Raw genomic sequence first — 11,721 nt, forward strand, 5'->3', positions numbered from 1 at the left:
ACTAACTATAATAGCAATTAAGAAAGGCAAGATTCCTGCTTATATGTTGTTCTCTCCACTTAAAATACTTTCGTCAAATAATTCAGTTTATTCCTTCACTTCATTCAATTCTAGTTCATGTCTCCTCAGTGAGGCCTCCTCTAAAAAGGCCTTCTCTAAAAACTACCCTTTCTAAAAAGCTCTCTGCCCCTGAATTCTCTGTCGTATTTCCCATTACTATTCTCTATTCCTTACTCAATTTTACCTTCATTCATTGCACTTACTAGTCATTTGCCTATCTTTTCCACAAGAATGTAAACTCCATAAGTACAAGAGTAGGCAGTTAATGTGTTCAATGAGTAAATTTTGGTAAGGCAGATATTAACAGATGAAAATTTCATTGCAATAAGTTCTATGAGAAGTTAATTTAATGATGAAATAATGAGTAACTAGGCTGGGAAAGGAAGGTCACTTTAGCTAGGTCAACCAGCAAAGGCCACTTTAAGAAGGTGGCACCTTAATTAAGATCATAAGGTTGAAAAGTCAGACATGAGAAGAGCTGAAGGAAAAGGATTGGGGGGGGGGGGCACAACACCAAAGGCAAAGAGCCTAAGTGAGGAAAAAGAATGAAGAACAAAGTGGCTGGGGTAGTGAGGGGAAATACAAGAGGGTGCCAGATCAAAAGCCATGCTTTTGGAGTTTGTCGTTTTCCCCCTAAGAGCAATAAGAAGCCACTAAAGGGTCTTAAACAAGACAATTTAAGACCCTTAAGTTTATAACATGACCATTAAATGGAGTCAGTTATTTGGAGTGGCAAGAATGTACAAAGAGAGGCCAGTTAGAAATGGATAGAGATGCTGATGTTTAAATCAGAGTAACATAAATGGAGATGGAGAAAAGATGAATGTGAGTTATGTTTGGAAGTACACAGACTTTGCTGACAGACTGGCTATCAGGTTTGACGAAAAGAAGAATTACGGCAACTCTTGAATTTGGGATGTGAGCAAATAGTAAATAATAATGCCTTTTGTTTTCTTTTCTTTTTTTTTTTTTGGCTTTTTAGGGCCACACTCATGACATACGGAAATTCCTTGGCCAGAGGTCTAATCGGAGCTACAGCTGCCAGCCTACACCACAGCCACAGCAATGCAGGACCCAGCCACATCTGCATCCTACACCATAGCTCACGACAACGTTGGATGTTTAACCCACTGAGCAAGGCCAGGGATTGAATCCACATCCTCATGGATACTAGTTGGGTTCATTGCCACTGAGCCACGACAGGAGCTCCCAATAATGACTTTTATTTATTTATTTTTGTCTTTTTGCCTTTTCTAGGGCCACTCCCGCGGCATATGGAGGTTCCCAGGCTAGGGGTCTAATCGGAGCTGTAGCCGCCGACCTATGCCACAGCCACAGCAACGCGGGATCTGAGCCACATCTGTGACCTACACCACAGCTCACGGCAACACCAGATCCTTAACCCACTGAGTGAGGCCAGGGATCAAACCTGCAACCTCATGGTTCCTATTTGGATTCGTTAACCACTGAGCCATGAAGGGAACTCTTCAATAATGCCTTTTAAAGTCATGGTAAAGAATGGGAAAGGAAAAAATTTAAGTGGAAGATAAAGAGCTTCATCTGGGATATGTTAAATTTGAGATGCGCAAATCTCAAAGTCAAGCGAGGCAACAAGATCAAGTGAGAGGTCAAGGAGGCAACTGAATTAATGGTACTGGAATTAAGGGAAAGAGACATTATTATCCTATTAATACCAACAAACCCAAAAGACCAAAAACAAAAGTAAAATTTTATATGAGTCTATTCCTTTCCAGGCTTATTGTGAATATTTTCCTTTCTAAAACTTGCATTATTCAATTGTCTCAACCAGAACTGCTATCACTTCCATTTCTGTTCCCTTGATATTTCATAACTTATAACATTATATTATGTTCTGCCATACATTGCAGTAACTTTATGTAGCTTACCCTGCTCTACTCAATGTGAGCAATACGAGAACTGTGTCTTTGTATAGCTTTTAGGATCTGACAAATCCTTGCATTACAGAAGCTCAAAAAGCATTTCACTGTACTCAACTGATTTTGACACACAGGGTTGAATATATATAAGTCAACATTATACATACAGTTTAACCAAATAGTATCAAAGAAATTTAACACAAAATATAACACAAATGAATGTACTTACCAGCAAGTCCTGTTTCCAGGGCATAATCAATATGCTCAATACATAAAAATTCCACAAGAATAGTAAAAATTCTAAAGGCATTCCTTGGTAAATCAGAAGGATCAGACAGCTTTAAAAACAAAAACCAAATACATCACTCCTCAAGTTTACCTTTAAAAAAAGGGCAATTTTTTAAAGCAATCAACTTTGTGTAAGTCAGTATTCAGGTATCAAAATGTTAATTTAAACCTCTTGCTCTCCATCAAAAATGACTCTCTTATATACATATAGTTACAATGCTCCATATCTATCTACAACTTTCCTGGATTAGACTAAATCAATGTTTTTTGGATCTGGATCACAAACCATTGGTGGACTGTGACAAGAAAATAGAAGCGGAGAGAGAACCAAGAAAAAACAGTCTAATGTCACATTAAAGCCAAATATACTTTAATGAAATGTACACATACAAACATATATAAATACATATAATAAATGCATATTCAACTGCATTGTGAATTTCCTTTATTATTATGAGTCATGGTCAAAGAAGTTTGAGGGCCACTAACTGAACAAAAGCTATTCTAGCAAAACTCAGAACAAAAAGGATTCTTTATTTTATTGGAGGGTGGGGATGTGGGGATGAGAAATCAGTAACAGATACACTATAAAATATGACTGGCTCAAATCCCACCTTCATCACCAACTAGTTCAGTGAATCTTTGAGAAGTTACTTAACCCCACCAAGTCTCAATTTCTTCATCTGTAATGTAGGAATAATAGCATTTACATCCTAGCCTTGAAGTGAAAATAAAGTATGAAAATTCATGTCAGGTATTTTTAGCATAGTGTTTGCTATGTAATAAGTCCACAGTAATAAATGTTTATAGCGATGTTGATGTTGCTGATTAACTACTCAGTAAAAGAATTATCAGTAGTAATGCTGAGAAAATTAAATCCCTTTTTAAAAGAAAAAGAAAATTATCTCTCAACTTCTTATAGTTGCTTCCTATGTTATCAATTGATTGTTGCATATTTGTAGTTTCTATTCATACACGCTCTCAGAGTAAGGCTTGCTGTCTGATATATACAGCTGGGAGCTGAAGTGCGTAACCCACTTTAAATCCCCTAAATCTCCACTGATTATAAACACTAATTTGGTATCACTCAATTCCCTTCTTGGTCTTCATAATACCACCCCAACCTTTACTCTCATCAGTATCTCTATCACCACCCTCACCACCCTTCTTTTCTCACTGATGCTTAACAGATGTCCTTAATAAGTCACAAAAAATAAATTAAATGTTTAACATTGCTCCTCTTTACATTCATAAGTTCATGTATAACTGATGGAAGAGGTAGACTGAAAACTAGTGAGGATGTAGAAGACATAAACATAATGTCCATCAACTGGACCTGACATTTATAATGCTTTCTGAAAACATTAAGATATACATTCTCTTTAAGTATTCACATAACATTTACCAAGATGGATCATATTCTGGGCTAAAAAACAAGTCTCAATAAATTTAAAATTGGTTCATATCACACAAAGTATGTGCCCTCTAAACACAAAAGAATCAAATTTGAGTCAATAGCATAAAGATATCTAAAAATCCCCTAATACCAAGAAATGAAATAACATACTTCTAAGCCACTCATGGGCCAAAACAAATCAAAAGGGAAATTGAAAGATATTTTAAACTGAACGAAAATGAACACAACAAATTAAAATTTGTAGAATGTAGCTAAAACAGTCCCTTAAAGCGAAATTTATAAGACTAAATGCCTATATTAGAAAATATGAAAAGTCTCTAATCAATGAACTCAGCTTCCACCCTAAAAAAGCTAGAAAAAGAAGGGCAAATGAAACCCAAGTAAATAGAAGAAAAAGAAATAATAAAGACTGGAAAGCAATGAGAAACAAAACAAAAATCCATGACACTAAAAGAGAATTCTCTAGGAAAATCAACAAAACTGACAAACCTCTAGCCAGAATAATCACAAAAAAAGAACCAAATTATCAATATCAAGAACAAATATGAGGCATCACAATAGATTGTACAGATATTAAAAAGATAAGCTACCATACATAATATAGATAAATGATAAAGTCCTACTATATAGCCCAGGGAACTATATTTATCTTGTAATAACCTATAATAAAAATATATATATATATAACTAAATCGCTTTAGTGTGTACCAGAAACACAGCACTGTAAACCAACTATATTTCAATTAAAACATACACACACACTTAAAAAAATCAATTGACCATAAAAAAGGGATAAGTCAATAACATGAACAACTTAATCCCAATAAATTCAACAACTCATGTGAAATATACAAATTTTAAGACACAAACTATCAAAGCTCATTTAATACGTAAAGTCAATATTCCTAATGAACATGAACACAGAAATTCTTAACAAAAGTTTGGCAAACCTAATCCAGTAATATATAGAGAGGATAAAACGTGACAAAGTGAGGTTTATCAAAGGAATAGAAGGTTAACTTTAGAAACTGATCAATGTAATTCACACATTAACAGAACTGTTAAAAAAGTATTTGACAGAATCTAACATCTAATCCTTATAAAAAACACTCAGAAAACTAGGAATAAAAGAATATCCTCAATCTAATAAAGAACATCTATGAAAAACTTGCAGTTAGCATAAGACTTCATTATGAAAGACTGACTGAATACTTTACTCAAAAATAATGTAAAGTGTTACATGCTCTCGCCACTTTTATTCAACATTGTATTGGAGATTCTGACAATGCAATAAGTAAGGCAAGAGAACAAAACAACAGGCATCTATATGGAGAGGAATAAGTAAAGTTGATTTTACTGGCAGACAACATGATATTCTATACAGAAAATCCTGTAGAATCTACAAAAAAAGCTATTACAATAAATGAGTTTAGGTAGCTTGCAGGTACAAAATCAACATAGGAAAATCGATTGTATTTGATAATTTGGTATTGCTAAGATACCGATTCTCCACAAACAGAAATATAGATTCAATGTATCCCAGTCAAAATTCCAAACTCCCCCCTTGAAACAGAAAAACATAATCATTATAAGACTTACAGGGGGAGGGAGAAGGAGTGGGATAGGTAGGGAGTTTGGGATTGATAGATGCAAACTATTCCATTTAAAATGGATTAGCAATGAGATCCTGCTGCACAGCACAAGGAACTATATCCAGTCTCTTGGGACAGACCATGATGGAAGATAGTATGAGAAAAAGAATGATATGTATGTATGTATATGTTCGACGGGGTCACTTTGTTGTACAGTAGAAACTGACATAACATTGTAAATCAACTGTACTTTAATAAAAACATATTTTAAAGAAAAAAAAAGACTTAACATAAAAATACTTTCAATGGAAATGTTAGAGGACCTACACGACCTGATTTCAAGATTTATAGTTTCATGATTCAAAACAGTGAAGCATTAAACTCCTAGAAGAACACATAGGCAGTATACTCTTTGACATTGGTCTTAGCAATATTTTTTTGGATTTGTCTCCTCAGGCAAGGAAAACAAAATCAAAAATAAACAAACAGGACCTAATCAAACTTAAAAGCTTTTGAACATAGAGTTCCCATTGTGGCTCAGCGGGTTAAGAATCCAACTAGTATCCATGAGGGTATAGGTTCGATCCCTGGCCTCACTCAGTGGATTAAGGATTTGGCATTGTCATGAGCTGCAGTGTAAGTCACAGATGCGGCTCTGATCCGGCATTGCTGTGGCTGTGGTGTAGGCCAGCAGCTGCAGCTCTGATTTGACCCCTAGCCTGGGAACTTCCACATGCCATGGGTACCCTAAAAAGACCAAAAAAAAAAAAGCTTCTGCACACTGAAGGAAACCATCAACAAAAAGCCAACATGCTGAATGGAAAAAGGTATTTGCAAATGATATGCCAGATAAGAGGTTAATATCCAAAATATATAAAAAACTCATACAACTCAATAAAATAAAAACCCGATTAAAAAACGGACAGAAAATCTGAACATTTTTCCAAAGGAGACAGTTGGCCAACATGCAGACGAAAAGATGTTCAACACTGACTGATCATCAGAGAAATGCAAATCAAAACCACAATGAGATCTCACCTCACACCTCATACAGAACGGCTATTATCAAAAAAAATCTACAAACAACAAAAGGTGGCAAAGATGTGAAGAAAGGGGAACCCAAGTACAATGTCAGTAAGAAGGTAAATTGGTGCAGCCACCATAGAACACAGTATAGTGGATCCTCAAAAAACTAAAACTAGAACTACCATATGATCTAGAAATTCCAGTCCTGGGTATAGATCTGACAAAAACTAAAGCACTAGCTCAAAAATATACATGTGCCCAATGGTCACAGCAGCATTATTTTTTTAAAGTACAGTTGATTTACAATGTTGTGCCATTTTCTGCTATAAAGCAAAGTGACCCAATCATATATACACATATATTCTTTTTTAAGAAATATTATTTTCCATCATGGTCTACCCCAGGAGATTGAATAGAGTTCCCTGTGTTATACAGTAGGACTTTTTTATTTATCCATCCTATATACAATAGTTTGCATCTGTTAATTCCAAGCTGCCAATCTATCCCTTCCCTACAACCTTCCCCACTGGCAACCACAAGCCTGTTCTCTATGTCTGTGAGTCTGTTTCTCTTTTGTAGATAGGTTCATTTGTGCCATATTTTAGATTCCACATAAAAGGGATAGCATATGGAATTTGTCCTTCATTTCTTTTCTTTTTTTTTTTTAGAATGTCCTTGGCATGTGGAGGTTCCTAGGCTAGGGGTCAAACTGGAACTGTAGCTGCCAGGCACAGCAACACCAGATTTGAGCCACGTCTGCGACCTACACCACAGCTCACAGCAATGCCAGATCCTTAACCCACTGAGCGAGGCCAGGGATCAAACCTGTGTCCTCATGGATGCTAGTCAGACTTGTTTCCAATGAGCCATGACAGGAACTCCTGTCCTTCAATTTCTGACTTACTTCACTTAGTATGATAATCTTTAGTTGCATCCATGATAGCATTATTTATAACTGCCAAAATAGGGAAACAACCAAAGTGTCCATCAACAGATGAATGGACATACACACACAAACATATAATGGAATACTACTCAGCCATAAAAAGAATAAAATTTTGAGATCTACAACAACATGGATGGATTTGGAGGGAATTATGCTAAGTGAAATAAGTCAGACAGAGAAAGACAAATATTATATATCACTTATATGTGAAATCTACAAAATATAACAGGCGTTCTCATTGTGGTTTAGCAGTTAAGAAACCCAACTAGTATCCATGAGGAGGCAGGTTTGATCCCTGACCCCAATGACTGTGTTAAAGATCTGGTGATGCCATGAGCTGTGGTGTTGGTTATAGACGTGGCTCAGATCTGGCATTGCCAGATTGGACCCCTAGCCTGGGAACTTCCATATGCCATGGATGTGGCCATAAAAAATAATAATATTAATTAATTAATTAAATAAATAACGCAACAAACTAGTGAATATAACTAGTGACTATAACAAAAAAGGAGGAGACTCTCACAGATATAGGGAACAAACTAGTGGTTACAGGGTGGGGAGGGGCAATATATGAGTGGAGTAAACTTCCTATAAGATCAGCTCAAGGATGCATTTTACAACATGGGGGTAAAAGCCAATATTTTATAATAACTGTAAATGGAAAGAACTCTTTTGAAACTGTAAAAAAAAATTTTTTTCTTCTTCTTTAGGGCCATACCCACAGCTAGGGGTTGAATCAGAGCTATAACTGCTGGCCTATGCCACAGCCACAGCCACACTGGATCCAAGCCGCATCTGTGACCTATGCCACAGTCCACAGCAACACCGGATTCTTAAGCCACTGAGTGAGGCCAGGGATTGAACCTACATCCTCATGGATACTAGGCAGGTTCTTAACCCACTGAGCTACAAAGGGAACTCCTCAAAACCAAAAAAAAAAAATTTTTTTTTCAATTTTTTTAAAGAAAGAAAACAAAGGAAACAAAAGAAAAGAAAGAAAATAAAACAGGACATCTTCGTGACTTTAAGTCAGACAAAAATTCCTTACATATGATACCAAAAATACCACCCATAATAGAAAAGTATTAAATTGGATATCATCAAAATTAAGAACTTCTATTCTTAGAATACTCTTTAGATAAGAAGACAAGTCACAGATGGAAAGAAAACATTTGCAAATGACACATCTGATAAATGAATTTTAACTAGATATGCAACTATCAAAAAATAAGAAAACAACCCTATTTTTAAAATGCACACGAAATAGCGCAGATAATATATATGGATAGTGAATAAGTGTATGAAAAGATGCTCATCTTCAGTCACTAGGAAAATGCAAACTAAAACCATAATAAGGTATCATTACATACTCTACTGGACTGTCTAAAACTAAAAAGACTAATGATACCAAATGCTGGAAATCATGTGGAACAAACAGAACTCTAACACACTGCTGGTGGAATGTTTGAAACAACTTTGGAAAACAGTTTGGCAGTTTCATAAAAGAATAATAATATGACATCATATTGCTACTCATGAGAAACGAAAGTGTATGTTTGCATAAAGATATATATATGAATGTTCATAACAACTTCATTTGTAACAACACTAGAGCTAATCTAAACTGCTATCAATAGGTAAATGAATACACAAATTGTGGTACATTCACAAAATTAAGTAGAAATCAGCAATAAAAAAACATACTAATTAATACACACAACATGAATGAATCTCAAAATAATTATGCTGAGTTAAAGAATCTAGAAACACATGTATAAGTTATGGATATTTTAATCCCAATTATTAAAAATTCTAGAAAAACAATTTCTTGTAAACATCCTATTTAGCTTTGAATACTCAGTCCTGAAGTATCCCCCTTCTTTTTCAAAATTAATCTACAGTGAACAGATCAGTAGTTGCCTGAGGACAGACCCAGAGGGAGGGGACAGGAAGATTTTAAAGGGGCAAAAGGAAATTTTGGGGGTGATAGATCTGATCTCGAGTGCATTTATAGCTCCACAAATGTACACATAATTTACCAAAGTTATCAAACTGTATAGTTTAAATATATGCAGTTTAATGATTGTCAAACTGTATCTCAAAGTTACTAAGTTTTGAAAAAGAAAGGGAAAAAACCTAATCTTTTTAATATCCTTTAAGCTTCCATCATCATCTATAAGGTCAAGTTCAAGTTTCTAAGTATGGTATACAAAGAGTTGTTGCCTACATTTCAACCTCCCATCTCATTACTCTCCCCATGTCTTTTTTTCCAGGCCCATCCAAAGCATCCAGGCTAGGGACCAAACCTATGGCACCAAGCCATAGTAGAGACAACACCAGATACTTAACCTACTATGCCACTACTCTAAAGTTGTTTATCACACCCATGCTCATGTATACCCCTAAACAACACATTGTTTCACCTTTTATTATTTTATTTTTGGTCACACCAGCAGCATGTGGAAGTTTCTGGGCCAGGGGTCAAACCCACACCACAAAAGTGACCCAGGCCACTGCAGTGACAATGCCAGATAGTTAACACTATAAGGAAACTCCTTGTTTTACTTTTTAAAACTTTATATTGTGGTATACTAAACATATCTTTTCCCCATCTTAATCTTCTCATTCAACATTTGAAATTTACTCATGCTGATACATGTTGGTATATAGTTTTCTACTGTATGAACAACTTCAGTTTGTCAATTCTCTATAAAGCACAGTTTGCTTCTAATTTTTCACCATGACAAACAACGTTGCTTTCCATGTTTGATATGTCATGTGCACCTATGAGTTTCTCTAAGGAATTAACAAATTACTCTCCAAAGCATGCCAATTTTTACTTCCATCGGCAATGTATGAGAATTTCTATTGTGTCAATCCTTACCAATACTTAGAATCAACAGGCCTCTTAATTTTTGCCAACCTAATGAGAATGACATAGTATTTTCCTATTTTAAGTTTCATTACCCGGAGTTCCCATCATGGCTCAGCAAAAACGAAAATCTGACTAGTATCCATGAGGACCCAGGTTCAATCCCTGACCTCACTCAGTGGGTTAAGGATCTGGCATTGCCATGAGCTGTGGTGTGGGTCACAGATGTGGCTCGGATCTGGCCTTGCTGTGGCTTTAGAGTAGGCCAGTGGCTATAGCTCCATATGCTGTGGGTGTGGCCCTTAAAAAAAAAAGTCAAAAAAAAAGTTTCATTTCCCTAATAGACTGATTATCTTTGGATAATTTACATTTTCTGCATTTGTGTAGTCTTTGATTTGTTTTCTATTTAATTATATGCATAACTACATTGATTTATTATCCATCAATATAAATATATATACCATATACATCAATACATATAAAAATTAGGACTGCCTCAACTCTCAATTCCATACTTAAAAGGATGCATCCCAGTATTTTCCTCTGTAAAATAAGAATAACAACCTCATAGGTTTGCTACAATGATTAAATGAGTTAATACATACTAAAATGCTTAGAAGAGTGTCTGGAACATAGTATGTGGTATATAATTATTAGTCACTATTATTTGTCTCAAAAATCTTCTGCTAGTAATATTGGTTATAAACACCTTCTGGTAGGCTGTGACTTACCTGTTTACTTTGTTAAAGTGTGTTTGGCGAAGAAACTCTAAATTTTAATGAAGTCAATTTTTCTGTCTCCTTTGATATCTGTGTTCTTAAAACATCCTTTTCTCCCTAATGCTCTATTTCTTTATGAGATAGACAGGTCTAATCTCCCCCCCTTCATATCTTGATTTAATATCTCAAAAAAAGAAAATTTGATTTGCTCAACTTTAAAATAATACATTTTTTATAACTTGTAATATACTTCTAAGTAAGTTAAAACTAATTCTGTTCTCCAAAACAAAAATTTTATTTTATTACAATAAATAATTGTTCCTAACCAGAGAGCAGAGTTACATCTTAGTATAAAGAAGGCAAAAATTAAAATACACAACTATATATAAATAAAACTGATTTACAGTTACAATTTTACCATTACTCTTACCCTATGACATCTTTCAAAGGCTTGTTTGGTTTCTTGTAAAAGATTAACCACCACTTCTTGAGATAGGAAAGTCTCCCCATGAGTATCGATACTTGGCCCCAGTGGTAAGTTGGTACGTTGTCTAATTCTCTCTTTCAAATCTTGAATACTAGTGCATCATACCAACAAATGAAAAAGAACACTTTATAATACATAGATTTCAATTTCAAGTACTCCCAAGTTTAGTATACATGAACTAAAAAAAAGAAGGAAAAATGAACGAATAGCCAGGATACCTATGAGTTCTAATTTCAATAAGTAGGTTCTTATAGTGAAACAAACATTAATCTCTAAACAGAAGACTTTCATCTGAAAAAAGGAGTAGATTTGGAGTTATGATCTCTACAGTCTCTTTCAGCTCTGTAATTCTGACTCAACAGCCAAAGCTCTTTGTTTTCCTTAGTAAGTGGGCTTTTCCGAGTAAGTTACTATTC

General features: G+C 35.0%; 1 protein-coding gene across 3 annotated transcripts in view; it reads right to left on the minus strand.

The window, feature by feature from the left end:
- The window catches only part of EXOC5 (exocyst complex component 5), a 52,678-nt gene that overhangs the window by 13,166 nt on the left and 27,791 nt on the right, over window positions 1-11,721 (minus strand). For all 3 annotated transcript variants that reach the window (XR_007133196.1, XR_007133195.1, XM_047767432.1), the window contains exons 12-13: window positions 11,249-11,396; window positions 2,188-2,296 (exon numbers count right to left, since the gene is read on the minus strand). Coding sequence is in view for 1 of the 3 variants with exons in the window: in XM_047767432.1 (XP_047623388.1) it covers window positions 2,188-2,296; window positions 11,249-11,396 (257 nt within the window). In the remaining 2 variants the exon portion in view is untranslated. The remainder of the gene's footprint in view (window positions 1-2,187; window positions 2,297-11,248; window positions 11,397-11,721) is intronic.

The sequence above is a fragment of the Phacochoerus africanus genome, chromosome 2 (assembly GCF_016906955.1).
Source record: "Phacochoerus africanus isolate WHEZ1 chromosome 2, ROS_Pafr_v1, whole genome shotgun sequence".
Taxonomy (NCBI): domain Eukaryota; kingdom Metazoa; phylum Chordata; class Mammalia; order Artiodactyla; family Suidae; genus Phacochoerus; species Phacochoerus africanus.